At 39.4% G+C, this 19,744-nt stretch overlaps 1 protein-coding gene across 2 annotated transcripts; it reads right to left on the bottom strand.

Annotated features, from left to right (window-relative positions):
• Nucleotides 1–4,367: 4,367 nt before the first annotated feature.
• Nucleotides 4,368–12,566, bottom strand: LOC121724989 (schwannomin-interacting protein 1-like). 2 transcript variants are annotated; one of them, XM_042112040.1, is made up of 7 exons: nucleotides 12,398–12,566; nucleotides 11,002–11,111; nucleotides 8,457–8,529; nucleotides 8,112–8,315; nucleotides 6,176–6,299; nucleotides 5,816–5,909; nucleotides 4,368–5,145 (listed from the first exon to the last, which is right to left on the bottom strand). In XM_042112040.1, the coding sequence occupies exons 1-7, from the start codon at nucleotides 12,425–12,427 to the stop codon at nucleotides 5,100–5,102; spliced, it is 681 nt and encodes a 226-aa protein (XP_041967974.1). In that variant the 5' UTR covers nucleotides 12,428–12,566; the 3' UTR covers nucleotides 4,368–5,099. The 2 variants fall into 2 exon arrangements, with proteins under 2 accessions (XP_041967974.1, XP_041967964.1); XM_042112030.1 differs by having other exon boundaries at nucleotides 8,457–8,574; nucleotides 12,398–12,560.
• Between the last annotated feature and the right edge of the window lie 7,178 nt (nucleotides 12,567–19,744).

Here is a 19,744-nt window from a genome sequence, read left to right as displayed (position 1 = left end):
GATCACTTTGCATGTTTTGTCTAGGTTTAACTCAACCCTGACTTGAAACAAAAATCTGCAACCTGCTGCCTAGAAACAAGAGTAAATTAACTTATGCATATCTTTAAATAAATTGACAGAGAGGAAAGATGGATGTCATTCAATTTATTGAAAAGAAAACAAATTATATGCCCATGCTTTTGTTGATGGCATTAATAAATAGGCCTACCATAATTTACAAATCATAAATAAATCGGTCTGCCAAAATACCTTTTTACAAGCCTCAAATAAATAAATAAATAAATAAAAGCAGAAGTTTTAAACCAAGGGAACAAACAGAAAAAAAGTCCCCTATTTGGAGTGTATTTGAGCACTTTTCATCAACCTATACTATATGTATAGGGCATATAGGCCTAATAGGTAGATTAACAAGTTATCAGCAGCTTTGATCTTTGATGAGAAACAGGACCCTCCTCAATGACAATTAAAGGGTCAATCTTTGTTCAGAATATATCGGATGACTCTGCTGATGGTGATAGTGCGTGTACGGAATCCCCTTAGTGTTCTACACAGTCGCAGCCTCTCATCAAACGTGTTGTCTGGATGCGTCGAAACCTGGGAGCATGCACAATGTTGATTAATCAATAGGCCTACTATGAAACCAAAGAGGACACTTTATTTATCAGAGTTTACTTTAACCTAATGCCTCTTACCATTGGAGTCTGTGCGGCGAAAGGAAGGGAGAAACAATCCTGCTTGAGCAAAATAAAATCCATCGATTAAGTAGAGGCTACTATTAGATTGTGTAACCTAACAAATCTGGTTGTGCCTGAGTTAACCTCACCTGCATGAAATGGGTAATACTCTTTAACACCATGGGGCCCAGAATGAGATCATAAAGAGGATGGGATATCAAAGCAGTTCGATAGAAACGTAGATCCTTCAAAATATTCAGAAGACACGCCTCCTTTGAAACAAGAAAAAAAGGGGTATTTGGAGGCTTCCACAATTAAAACAACAGCTGGCAACTGCAACAACAAATAAGCCCAAATCCGGGAAAAGGCTATAAACTTACCCGATCAAAGGTAAACTTGTGGCCAGAGCAGGTTTTGTTCTAGATAAGGCGTTGTATAGAAGTCAAAATAATTGATTAACAACAATAATATGTAATATGCCAAAATTCAATAGTTTTGGGACATCATCAGATAGATGGCTGGCAATACCAAATACCTGAGGTGCGCACACTGCGAGGGTCTGTGTTCTGACATTTAATTCCATGCTCTGCTCAGTGCAGTTCATTCCTTTGAACAGCTCATTCTATATAATGTCAAATAAGTTTGCATTATGCACATTAGGAATGATTTTTAATTGTATAAATTACAAATTTCTGTAAAGAAAAAAAGTGCTTCATCATGTCTTACCACTGCTAGTGCTCCAGTGACGTTTGAAAAAAGTGAGTTTGCAAGAGAAACACAAGTATTGGCATTCAGATTGACAGGTTGGATGGGTTCAAAAACGGGGCTACCAGTCGAGTGCCAAATCAAGGTTGCAAGGAGAACCCACATTATGCCTAAAACACAAAATGGCCTAAACTGACTGTTCATATGTATATACAGTTAATAACCTTAAACAGGCAACGTGCACTAGGAGATACATACTTTTTAACATCCTGTGGGGGGCATTTCTAAAAACAAATTCTAAATCAAATTATGATTGATCAAAAGTCCTGTCTGTTATCAGCCTCTAGGATACATGACTTGGTTCAGGTTGTTTGTCATTATGTAGTTAGCTTGGTCAGAAATCAAAATGGCTGCCAGCGGTAGCGCACATGCTAAGCAAGTGGTGAGTAATTATATATAAATCATAGTTATTTTCAATAAATCAGTCATATTAACTCATATAACTGATTATGACTATTGTCTAAATATATTGATAAAGAAAAAAAAAAGCCTAACTGTGTTTGTGGAGTTAGTTTAACTTTGAAATGTATGTATCCCACAAGATACGTTGCCAGATTAGGGTATAAAATTTGGTCAATGGGTATTCTGTGTAGTATTGAAAATGTAGTTTCAAACAGGGAGATATGCTAATATACACTGCAAAAAGAGATGTTATCATGTACAGGTATGCACATTATGACAGTACAACCATTTATTGCCCTTCGGGGTATCACAGTTAGCTCATTTTATGACAACTGAAAGATGAATAAAGAGCGAGAGAATGAGCATGATAGAGATCCCTGAACACTCTTCAGACATATGCACTTGTGATCAAAATGAGGATAATCATAAGGCAGAATTGAGAGATAGAACTAGAGACTGTGAATAGTTCTGCTGAGGAGGAGGAGGAGGAGGAGGAGGAGGAAGATGCGATGGAACAAATGCCTAAAAAAGCTAAGGAATTTAGGTGACAGTGCTTAAATTGAGGGCCATTTAGCGATATTTACTGAAGTGAGCAGGCCAACCAGCTTAACCAATGAGCAGTCCCTTATAGAACTCAACAGTCACCACCCACCTCCCCAAGGGGTCAGGTACTGGATGTAAATTCCCCATTTATTTCTCCATTTGATGTCTGGAAAAATCTGTATAAAGTGTTTTAGGCCTTGCCTTAGGCTTACCAGCTATGGTGTGAATCGTGATTCTGCAACATTTAATTTCATGCAAAACAAAAACTAACGGAAAAATATTCTGAGAAAAAGTAAAATCTCATAAAGAAATAAAGAAACACTTTGCTCACAATTATTGGCACCCCTAGAAAAATTGTATATACAAAATTTGACACAAACAAATACAAAGCATTTTCCTATTTCAACTTATTTAAGTTAATTAGAGTGTCTGTGAACTTTCAAAAATAGTTCATGGCTTTCTTTTTCACTAAGGTATGAAAATAAAGTGACTTTGTCTGAAAGTGTGGTCTATTGTCAGATGAAATGAAAATTGCGCTCTTTGGCTAGAAACACTTTAGGTGTGTTTGGCGTACATATAATAAGAATGACTACTGAAAATAACCTCATGCATAATGAGAATTATGGTGGAAGGGCTGTGATATTGTGGAGCTGATTTCATTCCCAAAGGCCTTGGGAACCCAAGACAATCCTGAACATTTTCAAAGGAAATCTGTCAATCTCTGCCAAGGCACTAAAAGTGGGTCATGATTGGATCATTCATCAGGTCAATGAACCAAAACAAACATCCAGATAAAAAAAATATGCTTTGCTGAACACAAAATCAAGCTTTGGCCATTGCCATCTTAGTCCCCTGATCTAAACTCCATAGAAAAACAGTGCCAAAGAGTCAAAGAAGAGACTGCACAAATTTGTACCTAGGAATCTGGACGATCTGGGGAGATTTTGTAAAGATGAATGGTCTTAAACCCTTGCTTTGTATTCTCCAACTTTATGGGGTGTCATAGGAGAATATTACAAGCTGTTTTATTGGCAAAGGGAGGCTTAAGAAGGTATTACAAGCAGGGGTGGCAATAATTGTGAGCGACGTGTTTTGTTAAAAATATTTATTTACTTATTTACTTAAGTTTATTTATTTATTTTACGTGATTTTCCTTTTTCTCAAAATAAATTTTCTTCCCTCCCAGTCTGGATTTTCCCTCATTGTTTTCATTGTAAAATTACAATAAATCGCCAAAAGATTTTTTTTATACCGGTTTTTAGTCAACTTTAGCAGAGGTGCCAATAATTTTGGAGGGTGCTGTATATTCTATAGGACATAGACATGTAAACCAATCAGAATGATAAATAACTAAATAAATAGATACACAAATAATTAAACAAAATACACTTACACTGGTTGATGATCCCTGGTATGTTGAAAATATGCAGCAGCCTGTATTGTCATAAACTTGATTGTTGTGGCGTTAACATAGCCTATATATTGTCGGATGTAGGGACTTCCCCTGGACTACCATTTGAGTTGCAAAATTGAAAGCATCTTACTTAACCTCACTGCAATGTTAATTCCTTGAGGTTACTGAAATTATTTAAAACTGAAAACATTTCTAACAAAATGAGTGAAACGGAAATAACGTACGTGTGTCCATTTGTGGCACACGGTTTGAAGTCTGCTGAGGTTAGTGGGGTAATTGCACAGTCTCGCTCAGACTGAATAATACAAATCGATAATCATGTCCTTTCACTTTTAGATGGGGTTCATGCACAGGGGCATGAAATCAGGGGGATACGTGACGAGCCAATTCCTTTCTGACATTGTCCCACAATAGGCCATCTCCTGAAGTAGGCCTGTCTGCCTAAACGCCTTCATATGCATCTTAGTTTCAGGATTAACTGACATTGTGATAGATTCAGTAAAACAAAACAAGGCCATGGCAGTAAACTTGAAGAACTTTAAGTTGAAGAACAAAAGTGATCAGTCGTATTAGTCTGCACAAAAGCCTTTATTTACGAATCGGACATATTAATCACCCCTAAACGGCCAAAAATATATACAATACAAAAAATAAGGGACGTTAAAACAATTATTGCCATATGTAATGACATTATAAATGATGAGGCAATTTACTCTGTGAATAAAGGAAGAAATCAATAGATTTATACTTTGCTGTGCTGCATATCAAACTATATTGCTCCATTTGCCAGAAAATTATACATTGACAGTATTTACTTCATTCAAATACAATCACTCGAGATGGCACTGTATTAATACCCTTTTGCCCCATTCCCCTATGCCAGGCAAATAATTTACTATGTCTGACGATAGATAGACAACAGAATTCAACATATTTAATAGTGATTGAATGATGATGGAGCCCTTATTATCACCAACTGCAACCATCTATGCTCATCAGTAACTGACTGTATCTCCTAAACATCACAATATGTTATACTGAGGCCCTGTGGCCCTTCACAGAGGAGCACAATAATCAGCCACAATGCAGACATGCATGTAAGCTCATGGTGCTCATATTAAATAGAATACACTCCCACTATGTTTGACATGTGCAAGGACTGATTTATAGACATCTGTAGTGATAACTGGCACTATATATAGCCTAGCATGAAGACACTGCATCCATTCATCCATCCATCCATCCATCCATCCAGTCACCTGGGTCTGGGTTTTGTACGGGAGGATTGGGGCAAGACTGTTTCATTTGGAGAGGGCTTTCTCTGGCATGTGTCTCTGCTGAGCATGCCTGTTAACAGAACAAATAACACCACAGAGACTTTGAAGTCCATCTTATACAGCACCCTTCACATTTATTGACACCCTTGGAGTATAAATACACACACACACACACACACACACACACACACACACACACACACACACACACTACCAGTGAAAAGTTTGGGGTCACTAAGAAATGTCCGTATTTCCAGTCCACTCCATTATAGACAGAATACCAGCTGAGATCAGTTGCATTGTTTTTTAATCAGGGCAGCAGTTTTCAGATTACATTTTGCGCTTACATAATTGCAAAAGGGTTCTCCATCCAATGTTTTCTCAGTTAGCTTTTTAAAATGATATCAGATTAGTAAACAGAATGTGCCTTTGGAACATTGGATGAATGGTTGCTGATAATGGGCAATGTAGATATTCCATTAAAGATCAACCATTTCTTTCTACAACAGTCAAGAACCCTTTTGCAATTATGTAAGCACATAATGTAATCTGAAAACTAATGTAATCTGAAAACTGCTGCCCTGACCGTGCATTAATTTCTGTGAACAGACCACCGTGTCGAAAACATTTGCCTTATTCAGCACCTCACCTAGAATGTTTTAAACTGATGAGACAAACAGTAGTGTTTCCCATTGTTGTATTAAGTTCTTGTGCAACATGTGTGATGCACTGCCTCGTACCTGGTCAGGTCCTCCACATCCACCAGCATGGCATCCTGCTCCACATGAAGCTCATCCCTCAGCAGTAGCAACTCTACCAGCTCCTCATTCAGACCTGAAACACCACAGAGCTATGCTACCACACAGTCGGTCTGCATGAGGTGATATGGAGGTTAGGTTCTGAGACCTGCACTGGCCTGGATTAGATTACTCCAGATGGACAAAAATACAATACAAAGGCTCTCTGAATGTTCCACCTCTCATAACATTTTCTCACACTATATAATGAATTACTGGCTAATGCAGTCATGGTCACTGTTCTGTAAAAAAAAAAACATTACTGTGTACTTTCTTTTGTTTCCGTTAATATGAGTAGCTTACTTTGAATCTGTGAGTGCAGGTCATTGGTGATGACCTGTAACTGCCCCAGGCTCATGTCTCTCATGTCGCCAGGCCTCAGGGTTCTCTTCATCAGACTCTCACTGATGTGAGGCAGGTGGGGAAGCTACAGTGAACACACACACACACACACACACACACGCATACACGCACACGCAAACACGCACACGCCCGCTCACACACACGCTCATGCACACACACACACACACACACAGACACACACACACACACACACACACACACACACACACACACACACACACACACACACACACACACACACACACACACACACACACACACACACACTTTGAATTAGATCCTTCATGGTTTGCGACAAGGATGACAAAGGCTATAAATGAAATGGCAAATGATGACTTCAGGTTTTGCAGGTTCACCTATGCCAAATGCTCAGTCATTGTTCAATATTGATGGAAAGAAGAGTAAAGTACCTAGATTGTGAGTAAATCGGTCTTCTAAATGTGAGGGGATTTCTGAAATTACTGGAAATGCATTCCGTCTCACAAATGAATGACTTTGAAAGACTACAATGATTTTTAGGATGTTCAAAAAGCCCCTACATCATTCAATGGACATACATGACTGTCAAAGTAAATGCCACTGAATATTCATGGAAACTAAACATTCTCATTCAATATAAAGCATTACTTCATCATCATCATCTGTTAAATCTTCTACAGTCTCATCATGGAGTTGGTAAATCTTTGTCTAAGTCTCTCATGAGCTCAATGGCGTTTTAAGGCCCCCACCGTTGACTTGTGGGCAGCCGTGGCCCACTGGTTAGCACTCTGGACTTGTAACCGGAGGGTTGCCAGTTCGAGCCCCGACCAGTGGGCCGCGGCTGAAGTGCCCTTGAGCAAGGCACCTAACCCCTCACTGCTCCCCGAGCGCCGCCGTTGTAGTAGGCAGCTCACTGCGCCGGGATTAGTGTGTGCTTCACCTCACTGTGTGCTGTTTGTGTTTCACTAATTCACCGATTGGGTTAAATGCAGAGACCAAATTTCCCTCACGGGATCAAAAAAGTATATATACTTATACTTATATACTATATAACTTCAAGGCACCTAACCCTAACCTTAACCCTTGCCTAAACCTAGTGCCTTCCATGCAGCGCTGCTTGGAAGACGACGTGGGGGGCTTACAACACCATTGTGCCTCTCATGACAGCATTTGTATGTCACCCCCTCTCTATGGTCCAGTCTTGTGTATAGAGGCTACTTTCCTCATCTATAATATAAAGGAGTTGAATATAATAACCTGTGTAGTTTTTTTAGGCCTAATAGGCTTTATTGTAATATACTATACATACAATATACTATACGACATATTTGTATTTGTATTTGTAATATACTATACATACAATATACTATACAACATATTTTACAAATTCAAATATCACCCACACATTTTCAGTAGTAGTGGTGGTAAAATTTGTAATCCTCAGTGAATCCTTAACATTGTCTCTGACCAAAGCCTGTCACAGCCAAAGTTTACTTATACTTGTGACTTGAATACATTTGCAGAACAAGACAGCAAGCTTGGCCCATGTCTACCACCACCTCTACAGCGTTTTTGAAATTTCTTGTTGAAATCCCAATTTTATCTCATTATGCAGGAGCATAATCTGAATTAGTGATTGAATTTGTGGGAAATACTCACTATTAAGGCATGTTTATCTGCTGAATGCATAAATGAACACCTCTTAATGTAGGGTCAACCAGCAACTGCTCATTCTTCAGTGAACTGATCTTAACAAGGTCTTTAGTTTGAGAAAGGCTCATGTGTGAAAGGCTAAGACATGACAGAGCATGTAAATTACTTAAAATTAGCATATTAAAACACACAAATCACAAGTCCGATTTACAGTGGTCGTAGTGATGGTGACGGTGGGACTCACCAAGTCGGCCACAGGGGATCTGCGATGCAGCTGTATGTGCCGCTCCACCTCCACCTGCATGCGGGCCATGGGCCGGGCCAGCGCCAGCGCCACTCGGGCCTCCTCCTGCAGCCGCCTCTGCAGCCTCCAGAACTCCGACTCCTCCAATGGGTCCGAGTCCTCCTCACCCGTGTCCCGGTCTGACAGCGAGGAGCTCTGCTTGCTCTGTTGGGGACATGGGAGGAAAAGTTCTCTCTCCATTTTCAGTCACTTGAACATTGGGTTGACCAAAGTTGTATACAAACTATCAGAATACTCTATTATATTATAACACAATCATCAAACTACATTATATCAGCTCTTTACCACAGGTGACAGTGGGGTGTCCAGGCTGGTCTCTGTTCTGCTGTCCTCGGCATCACTGTCCTTATCACTGCTGCTGTCATTCACAAAACACACCTGCAAATTCACCCCATTCTGGTACCTGTTCGAACATCACATCACAACACTCACAGATTAGACAACGATATGAAATCACCAAGCGGTGTTCTTATCATGATAGCTAAAGGCTACTTCACATCTAGGCCCATTCCCACCAACAGAGAACCATCTCTGTTCTGGTTTACACCCCAGATGCTAAACTGTTTGCATTTCAACCAAAAATAAGTCAGTTTGGAACGTGAAAAGTTGGTTCAGAGCTGGCACCAAAAATAGTTGTTTTTCCCTGTGAACTGGAGTGGGCATGCTGTTCCACAGTCCAGTTATGCACGCAATACCCTCTGTTGACAATGGATCCTTGGTTTTGCTTAAAACTAGTTCTCTGTTGTTTGAAAAACACCCATCTTGGAGTTGGTTTTTAAGTCAGACAGCAAAGAGCTTTGAGTGACAGCCATCAATTATTCAATCCAAATGAGAATATGCCATTTCAAGAACCATGAGTCTGAAGAACCAAATAAGGCTCTGAATCTTTCGTACAAAGATAGGAACTATGCATTACATTATTACTGTACATTTGCACTGGAGGTTCAGTTTATTATGGTTATGGACGGTTATGGTATTTTGTCTAAAGCTACTTACAGAAACATTACAATAGTTAAAATGAACAATAAATAGTTTTTAAAAGTTGATAAGCCTACATTAAGCAAAATAGTAATAATAATAACAATCATTACAATATCAAATATCAATAATGAAAATAAACAAAAAACATAAATAACAAAAATATAACTGAAAATAAATTAATTAGGTGAAGACTGCAGTGGGCGATTAGGGATGTAGAGCTGGATCATGGAATTAAAGTAGCAGGGAGCAGACCCAGTGTCCTTTAGGCCAGAGTGAGAGATTTGAATTTAATTCTGGCTGCCATAGGAAGCCAATGAATAATAACTAAAGAGTTACATGTGTCCTCTTTGGCTGATTAAAGACCAGGCGTGCTGCAGCATTCTGAATCAACTGCAATGGTCTCACTACAGAGGCAGGCAGGCAGGCCAGCTAATAATGAATAGCAATAGTCCAGTTTTGAAATAACCTTGCCTGTAGGCTACAAGAAGTTGTGTTGCATCTTGTGTTAGGTAACTTCTGATCTTCGTAATGTTGTATAGGGTGAACCGACATGATTTTGCAATTGAGGTTACATGCTCAGAGAAGTTATTATGGAGAGCAATTGTAACTGAAATGGTAAATATGATCTAGAGATTAAAGAGACATTATGTGGAAATGTATCACGCTTGCTCTTTATATTTATTTTGGTGCCAGATGATGAAGTAACACTCTGGCCATTCACACTTGCTAGTAGTTCTGTGGGCTAGCTCGAACCATCTGATTAATTTAAAAAAGACTTTCATAGTATTAGATTACCAACTGTATCACCAAAAAACATGAGTTAGCAAGCTAGCAAACATCTGTATGTGCCAGCTGTGCTGAAGTTATGTTTTTAGAGTACCCTACCGATCGCAGACGTTTTTTGTAAATGGCATGATGACACAATTGCATTTGTGGAAATTGTTCGAAATCATTTGTTTATCAGTAGACCAACTTTCGTGATTTATTGGTTTGTTCAGAACCACAATGGTTTCCCTTTGCAACAGTGGGAGTACTGGAAATTCTTTCTTTTAGAAATTCCAGATGGAGGCTTGTGGTTGCAGCCACAAACCACTGGATGTATGTGTAAGATCAGTCAAGCAAACATAAAGCATGCTTCTTCTTGCTCTTCACTGACCACATTCACAGTTACATTTCCTCTGATTCATGCACAGTTGTCACTGCCCACACACACACACACACACACACACACACACACCTACCTTAATGAGTCTCTCACACAGGGCTTGTCATGCTCATATAAGGTGTGTGTGTGTGTGTGTGTGTGTGTGTGTGTGTGTCCATGCACACAAGCGTTTATTTTTTTTATAAGCATCATGAAAATAGATTATTGACAAATCTTTCAGTTGTGGCTTGATGCCAGATATTAACTGCTTGAATGCATTATTTGCCGTCTGTGGTTTCCCCTTAATTTTCCTCCTTTTTTCTACTTATTATTCTTCATATGTTCTGGGATTTCCTTTTCAGAATGAGATGAAACTTGTCTGCCAAGAAGGTTCCTGCCTCTTAATCTAAGGTTTCAGTTGACAACAGTCAATTAGAGTGCTAGCTAACAGCCTATGGATAGGTATGGATAGGGATGAACTGCCTTGTATATAAACATGCACACATACATGATACATCCAATAACACAAAACATAATAAATTAGCTGACATTGTACTGTTCTGTCTCCTGGTGGGCAAGAAGCATTACATCACTTCAAACTGATTATATGTTATACCCTCACTCTGCATATGGACCAAATTCAAAACCACTGACACTAACCTATATTCTATTTTTTACCATTTAACACCCTTCAAACAAACCTACCGTGAAGATGGAGAGTTCTTGGTGCTGCCTGTGTAGATGACTGGTCCGTCGTCATAGAAACTGCCCAGGGCCAGCTTCTGCCTGATGGACTCCCTCTCATTTCTCTGGGCCTGTTTAATAAGTAATCAGAACAAGAAAACCACATCAGCCTCTGAATCCCTGACTACCTGTCTACCTGCTTCTGTAAGTACGTTTTCTCACTAAGAAGAGCTGCCATAAAGCATGTGAAAATAAATAAATATGTATGATGGTGTCCAAACAGATGATGGTCCAGTCTAGAATCATCATATAATATAAACAGAAGCTCATTGAGAGAGCTACTGTACATGAACACAGGGACAGAAATACTTAAAAGGGAATTTATGTAGAGGTTTAACAGAGTCTGTCTTTATCCTGGAAATGAAATTATTGCTGATTCAGTGATCCATAATGAAAGGAGAAAGAGCAGAGCAAGCCTGAAGCATTGCGCACACACACACACACACACACACACACACACACACACACACACACAAACACACGGAGGTATTGTGTTCAAGCCTGAAAAAGGTTTGAAGGTTATATAATATTTTTTAGCCTCCCTATAAATAATATGGTGGAGTGTGAATCACATGAATAGTTTGTTGATCACACAACAAAACCAAATCTGAAAACATAATCATATTATGATCTTCATGTTCCTCCTTTCCCTTCCTAACCCTTAAGTGCATACCTAGAGTGTGGGAATTTTTAGCTGCCCCATGTAAACAATGACTCAAGATGGCATTTAAAACACTCAGTTCTCATTTCTTATTGCTGCCTTCCCCTTCTACTTTTTCTTAATGCCAACTCATTCTGTGTGATGCATCACAAGATAAGCTTCAGTTCTGTAACGTCATCAGTCACGTCAACAACTCCCTGGGGTGTCTAGTCTAGAAACAGACAGAATAGGCCACAAGCCACCTAGGTTAATTTTTCCAGCACTATATAGATAAAGAAGAGATAATCTGAGAATAAACACTACAATCAATGCATGTGTAGAGTATTTGTTTTTGTCTCATCTGAAATGCCATAAGAAAAATAATCTGTTTGATGTCCTACATTTGATACAGTTAACTAACCAATTCATCCTATTTATGAAAATAATAAGCCTTCCTTTACAGATATAAATAGCATGCTTCTAAAGTTCCGAACTGGAAAATAAACATTTACACAAAGACTCCTATTTAGCATTCTTGATCATGTTTGACCATGGCCATATGACCATATGCAGCGCGTATAGCACCTTAAAAAAAGAGTCAATACAATGACATGGCTAAATCAATGTCCTTTAGCGAACACATCTTTCTGAATTACATCCAGTACACAGCAAACATACACAAGCACTGCCACTGGAATGTACAAACAATTCTCTCACCTGGTAAATGCACTTCTCCTGATGAACCATCTTGTATCAACACATTCTTTACACAACAGCAGGAGCAGTAGCAGTAGCGGCAGCCCTGCCCTTCTCCTTCACTGCAGTCTGTGGTACACCCTGGAGACGAGTCGATTCACTGCAGCCACACACGCAGGAGAGTGGGAGTAAAAAGAAGGGGAGGGGTAGGGGGGAGAGATGGAGAGATTCTGCCTGCCTACTGAACTGGGAATCAAAACGGTTGCTAAGATGCTGCATGCCTCAGCCTCAGAGACAAATGGACCATTGATCCAGAATGATTTAGGTACAAAAATTGCATTTGCTGTTAAACCTTTTGCCAAATTCCATTAACACCGGCTTTTAAATCATTGTTTTGCATTTTAGTCTTTCCCAGCATAACACAGAACAGTGTAAAAATGTTTAGAACAATGTAAAATTCAATGCCATTTGCCCGCACAGGGGATGCTCGTCGTCATTTTCTGGCCTGATATTAATTAGCTTCTAAAGTTTCAAATGACAATTACTTAGGAAACCAGTCAAAAGGTCAGAATTTAGGTAAAGCAGTTTTGGTAAAATGTAATGGAAATTCAAATTTTTTGATATGATTGAACCACCAGGACCCATCTTATGTTTTTTTTACTCTGATAAGAGAAACTGGGAGCTAAACAACAAGTTTGAAAGATGAGTCCAGAGACTCCAACCCCCCTTATCCCCACCCCCATCTGTTGCATGTTTGAGAAGAAACAAAACACAAGCTTAAACTTGGGGTTTGTGATAACAAAACATTGATCTACATTATTGTGCACGCACATACAGGCATACAAAAAACATTGATCTCCATTATTGTGCACGCACATACAGTACAGGCATACAAAACATTGATCTACATTATTGTGCACGCACATACAGGCATACAAAACATTGATCTACATTTTTATGCACGCACATACAGGCATACAAAACAATGATCTACATTATTGTGCACGCACATATACAGGCATACAAAACATTGATCTAAATTATTGTGCACGCACATAAACAGGCATAAAAAACATTGATCTACATTATTGTGCACGCACATACAGTACCCTCCAGAATTATTGGCACCTCTGCTAAAGTTGCATAAAAAGAGGAATATAAAATCATCTTTTGGAAATGTATCTTAATGCCTTAAGTACAAAAACGAGGAAATATCCAACCTTTTCCAACAAGGACACCAATTTTCTTTGTGAATGAACAATGTATCATAAATAAATAAATATTCTTCCTTAAAATGCAGGGGTCATAAATATTGGCAGCCCTATGTTAAATTCAATAGAGGCAGGCAGATTTTCATTTTTAAGGCCAGTTATTTCATGGATCCAGGATACTATTCATCCTGATAAAATAGCCCCACATCATCACATACCCTTCACCATACCTAGAGATTGGCATGGCATTATTTTTATGCTCATTGACCTCAATGCAAATCAAACCAGCTAATAGGCTAACTGAAATAAAACCATAGGGGTGTCAATACTTATCAGTGTTGTATAAAGTATACTAGAAAGCAATACTTGAGTAAAAGTACAAGTATCGTACTAGAAAAAGACTTTGGTAGAAGTGAAAGTTACCTTTTAGAATATTACTTTTGGAAAGTTACCTTTTAGAATATTATATTAAGTAAAAGTCTTAAAGTATCTGATATATACTGTACTTATGTACGTATCAAAAGTAATTTTCTGATATTTAATGTACTTAAGTATTTGAAGTAAAAGTAAAAAGTAAAAAGCAAGCGGTTTTATTTTGAACTTTTGTGAACTTTATTTTGGCTTTCTTAGTACAGCATAAAGCATATTCAGGGTTTCCATATCTTCTTAATCTCACTCATCAAATCGAAATCACATTCTTTTCTAGGACTTTTCAGGCACAATTCTCTTAAGTTCAAAGAACAAACAGCATATTTTTAGAGCTGACATCAAAGGAAAAAAACAGAAACAGAAATGCCACTTTTGTATGAACTTCAGGTAAAAATGAAAAATAAATAACTTATTTCTTAAAAAAAAAATGACCTGCTGGTAGGGAGAACATTTTGGTCATGTGGTATGAGCATTTCTAGGGCTTACTCCCCAGGTCACCATCTCACTCTCACACACCCACACACACACAGGCCACCTATGTCCAGCAGCTACTAATATGCCAGTCATAGTTGAAACTGAAATGGTGTCTGTTCATCTTCAAAAGAAGCTGGTTTTCAAAGTTGACAGAATTCAGTGCCCGGGAGTTTCAGGCCCAAGACCGGCCAACGTTTTCCATAGTGGTGGAAATTGGATAAATGAAGGAACATTTCAGCTCTTACTATCCTGTAGTTTTTATTAGTACCATGGTTCAACACATGTGTACAGTAAAGTTTATATAATAATTCACTTCAACTGAGAAGTTAACAAAAAATATTCCACTATTCCACAAGTTTACAAAAACAGAAAGAAAGAAAGAAAGAAAGAAAGCCTTTGAAATGTAGCCTATCCCACGCTTCCACAAAGAGGCATATTAAACTAATATTTAGGCTACATGTTTTTTTCATGGGTAGGCTATATTGTTATTGTTAACGTGACAAATGTCAATATTTTTTTCCTCGAACCGGCCCAAAAGTGAAGCGGCCGTTATCTTCACCACTACCCTGTTCACCGAGTTCACCACTATCGTCGGGGTGGTCGTCTATGATAACGGGAGGTCCTCCAGTAGGTGCTTGTGCTTCCATGGCAGTTTCAGTTGTGCGTCTTCCTCCTTTAGCAACAAACAAGCGCTGAAATAGAGCGTGCAGCGTGCGGAGCGTGCGTAATGCAATCTAGGAGCAGTGATTCGCCAAACCTTCCTTATTGCAGTCGCACACATTTCTTCTAATTTTATGTTTTAGTAACGAGTAACGAAGATGCTTGGAAATATAACGGAGTAAAAGTATACATTTTATCTAGGAAATGTAGTGGAGTAAAAGTGAAAGTTGACATACATTTAAATAGCGAAGTAAAGTACAGATACGTGAAATTTCTACTTAAGTACAGTAACGAAGTATTTCTACTCCGTTACATTACAACGGATACTTATGACCCCTGTATTTTAAAGGAACCATATGTAAGATTGTGGCCAAAACTGGTACTGCAACCACTTTCAAATTACTGTAGAGCGGTGTATTCCCTCCCCCTCCCCCCTGACTCAAGGTTGCCAACCCGGATGCCGAAACACTACTGACTTTGTGATTAGTAGATAGGTGGAGGGTGGCGCATCAGGGGGGTATTCCATCAACCTCGCTAAAGGCCAAACCTGGCTTATTTCGATAAGTCTCGCTAATTTTAGTGAGAATTCCGTTCCATTAATGAGGTTAATGTGAATCCCAGCTTGGTAACCATGGAAATTTATGCCACAGAACTAACCTACTCCGTAGCAGGTTAACTTTCAAGCTAAATTAAGCTGTGTTGCAAAAAAAAACAATCAGTCGGAAAACGAGTCCAAAAAGATGGTTCCGTCAACCTGTGCTCTCGTCACTTGTAGCCTACAACTTCAAAAATAGAAGTAGGCCTAGAAATGATTTTTCCGACAGTGCACCAAGCATGGATTTACACATTCACTAGCTCCAAAGAATGTATGAAGATTATGCGATTAAAAATGTTTTAACTTCACATGCGTGTGGTTCTAGGAATCGTGCTACTCTGTGTCACTTATGTTTGGTGGTGGTGTAACGTGCAGCGAGATGGCATAAGAAAGGATACATTTCTGCGTGTTCGCAGGTTCGCTTCCCATACAAAGTATTAAGGCTACATTGTTTATCACCTTGATAATGGCATTTTTAGTTATAATCTTTGATGAAAGACTTCTGATAAAGGGTCATGCACATTTGGTAGGCTGTTCAGTGACAGCTTTGCCAGTGGGCTATATTATATCTGATGCAAGCCCAAGGATAACTAGGTGTACCGCATAGCGGTACAAAATATGACCGCCGCTCAGTCCTGTACATCCGTTCCACGAAAATAAATCACACTTCAATTTGTCTCCATATTTTACTCCATCCCCCACTCTTGAAACTTTTGTGTATGCTTGTTTGGCATGCCTGAGTGTGTGTGTGCGGCTGCACAGAAAGTAGCCTACTGGTGCTGAAAAGGTGAATAGATTGTAGAACAGCCAAAGAAGATGTAGCATTGTTATAAAACCTTTAAAATCTCTAAACAATCACAAGTAGGGCAGTTCATCACAGTTCATCCATTGCAACTGGATTGATGAAAGGTCACTTACACCTGTAGGCTACATTGTATTTGGGAAAAGCAAAAGGTATCAGCATAATGTTATTTATTTATTTAGCCTATTTATTTTTTATGTATTTATAAACAAAAACATCTCTATCAGTTCCATGCCGTTTTCAACATCTATCAAAAACAAAGGTCATTTTTGGATGGATGGATTTTTTGTGAATGTTTCTTCTTCTACATAAGATTTTAGTCATCTTTAGTTCATGTAATACTTTATTGTCAATGCACAAATTAAGTAACAGTAGTCTGAAACGTTATTGTTAATGCACAAATTAAGTAACAGTAGTCTGAAACGAAATGCTGTTTTACATCTAACCAGTGGTGCAAATAACTGACATGTCCAAATGGGCCTTGATGAAATGCGTCGCTAGACTGTCCATACACATTTTAACGGGCCAAAGTTGAAGAGCTGTTGTCCGTTATTGTTCGTGCAAATATAGGCTGATTCATGTTCCCTTGCATTGTGTAACTGAGGTCCATGGCTAGTCTGGCTTTCACCAGACCAAGCTCAATCTTTTAAGAAATCAAAAAATAAATAGCGGGCAGATCAGGCTGGGTTCACCCAGCCTAGTCCATAGGCACCCGATATTGTTTAATTTTCCGATTGAGATATCCACGCTCTGGCTATTCTAAATGCAAAAATGCATCAGGTAGGCTAGTTATGACAAAACTGTAACTAACAAACTAGATCCTAATATAAAGCTGTTAGCTTCTAGCCTGGCGGGCCTTCCTATATCATTGAAATGTATAGTCTGGCATCGAACCATTCACCTCGCTTAATCCAAGGGGCGGGCAGAGAATTGTCTTTCAAACTGCCTAGGCATGCAATAGGCCAGCGCTACGACCATATCCGTATCCGGTCGGAAAAACGGCAAATACATCCTTCTTCGAAAGGTTCTTGATACTAGACGTACAGGCTGAGCAAATTAATTTGCCGCCGCTAGGGTGCGTCTAGATTTCTAGGCTAGTTAGCTTCCCCAAGCTACAGGTAGGCTTATAAAGGTAGGCCTATTTACAACATAAATTGTCAATAGGCTATGCTGGCGACACAAATAAAATCTCCTTTGGAAACCAATGGCTTACGCCTTACAGTATCAAGTGGACTTAAACTGCCATATCGTGGCGAAAAGTTGTAATAAAATTCACGCAGCTCCATGAGTCAAGGAAAGCGCGAATGAAGTAGCCACTTCTAAATGGGACCCACTACACAGTAGCTTAAGGTGTGTTGCTAAAGCAGCCATAATGAAATGAAGGTGTCATTGTTTGGATACTTCACACACACGTGCTTTTTAATTTCACAGACTACAACTACCAAGTTGGAATCAAACCACATCGATTCCCCTCTCACACCCTGCAAGGAGGTCCTCCATAAGGCCCTCTAAAGGACAATCAGACCGTACTTAACCCAACATGCCACACAGCCCCTAATACAGACCATGGTCATCTCACACCTTGACTACTGCAATGCCCTCCTCACGGGCCTCCCAGCGGCCCATCTGTTCTTCAATCAACCAAAATAGGCATGTTACCCCACTGTTCATTGAGCTCCACTGCCTTTCCTTATCCGCCCGCATTAAATTAAAGTCACTAATGCATGCACACAAAGTGATTGCTGGGTCTGCAGCCACTTACTGGCTTATATATTATGCTACCCCTCTGTGCTCCTCAAAGGAATGTCGCCTGGCGCTGCTGTCCCCACTCCCACGGCAATCCAGACTTTTTTCATGTGTGGTCCCCTGATGGTGGAACGATCTGCCAAGTCCCATCAGAGCAGGGGAGTCCCTCTCTGTCTTCAAAAAACTCTTGAAGACAACTAGGCACTCCTATCCTCTATATGTGAGACACACAAAGTGCCTGTATGTTTGGAACATGCTGATAACAGGTTTGTCTTTGACAGGGGCCCTGTTTCCATATGGCATGTTCTCTCATGTGCCAACAATTCAGTGACCACCGCACACTGAGGTTTCTGTCTGATTTTGTCTCAATTTAAGTGAATCCATATCTCACTTCAAATATTCAGGGTCGTAGGTAGCCTACTTGCGTTTACCGCAAAAATCCTGTCACATAAACATTGTCTATGTCCATGGCTGACATAAATAAGTCTATCAAAATAAAGGTCCAATAGCATTTTAATTGGAGAATGGGTCCCGACCCACCAGTTAAGAAACACTGCTCTAGCAGCCTACTAGTATTGACAATGTGTCAAGGTGATGCCCATTGTTGACTCACAAATATCGTGTATTATCAGTGAGGAAGATAGAGGCAGCTGAGAGATGCGCACATGGTTTTATAATAAAAATATTTGAATTTGAGGTTGAAAAGCCTAGACCTTCACATAATTTAAAAAGTAATCCCTTCAAATGATCAGTCCAACTGTATTCTAAATAGCATCAATTTAAATTGTAACTATCTAACTCATATTTTGCATTTTAAATACAGAGAGAGGAGAGATGCCTTTTCTCTCAGCAGAAAATAAATTAACATCTCAACATCCCCTACTCCAGGCCCTTTCCAAAACCGGCCCCTACCACCTCAGTTAGGGAGTGCACTTAAACGGAGTTCCCTTGGGTGTAGGTTAGGGATGAACTTCGCTCTAGCGGAAACAGGATGACATAACCATTGTTGGAGGCACTCAGACGGACCTCACATTTGTATGAAGAGTTCTCCACAGCATGCCACATTAATGGCAACACACCATGGACAAGTAACCATCAGCGTTCACTGGGAATTTGAAGGTGTATACAACACACTTATATTAACACTAATTGGTTTTGGATGGCCCTTAATATGGCAGACCCTCCATGTGAACGCGCAAATGTAGAAGGTGTAGTAGCTAGTTTCTGCAAAAACTACTCCGTACTACACTGTACTCTTGCTCAGACACTTTGATAGTGTCAAAACAACAACCATCCGGTTTCTGAATGCCTCCTGCGCCACCAATCAATCACCAGCAACCATTCCAGTTTATGAGTGTGTGAAAAAGAGCTTGTGTATGGCTCAACGCCAACATGTACAGGTAGACAGGTGAAGACAAAACTCTACCTAGCACTGTGTTAAACATCTTATA

The sequence above is a fragment of the Alosa sapidissima genome, chromosome 1, assembly GCF_018492685.1.
Source record: "Alosa sapidissima isolate fAloSap1 chromosome 1, fAloSap1.pri, whole genome shotgun sequence".
NCBI lineage: Eukaryota > Metazoa > Chordata > Actinopteri > Clupeiformes > Clupeidae > Alosa > Alosa sapidissima.
Note: the sequence above shows the minus strand (reverse complement) of the source record. Positions and strands in the feature narration are given on the sequence as shown.

Coding starts and splice junctions, on each gene's coding strand:
- LOC121724989 (XM_042112030.1), bottom strand. CDS start 12,427: ATGGTTCATCAGGAGAAGTGCATTTACCAG. Junction 6,300..8,111: donor GATCCCCTGTGGCCGACTTG/GTGAGTCCCACC, acceptor TGTTCACTGTAG/CTTCCCCACCTGCCTCACAT. Junction 5,146..5,815: donor GATGTGGAGGACCTGACCAG/GTACGAGGCAGT, acceptor TTCTGTTAACAG/GCATGCTCAGCAGAGACACA.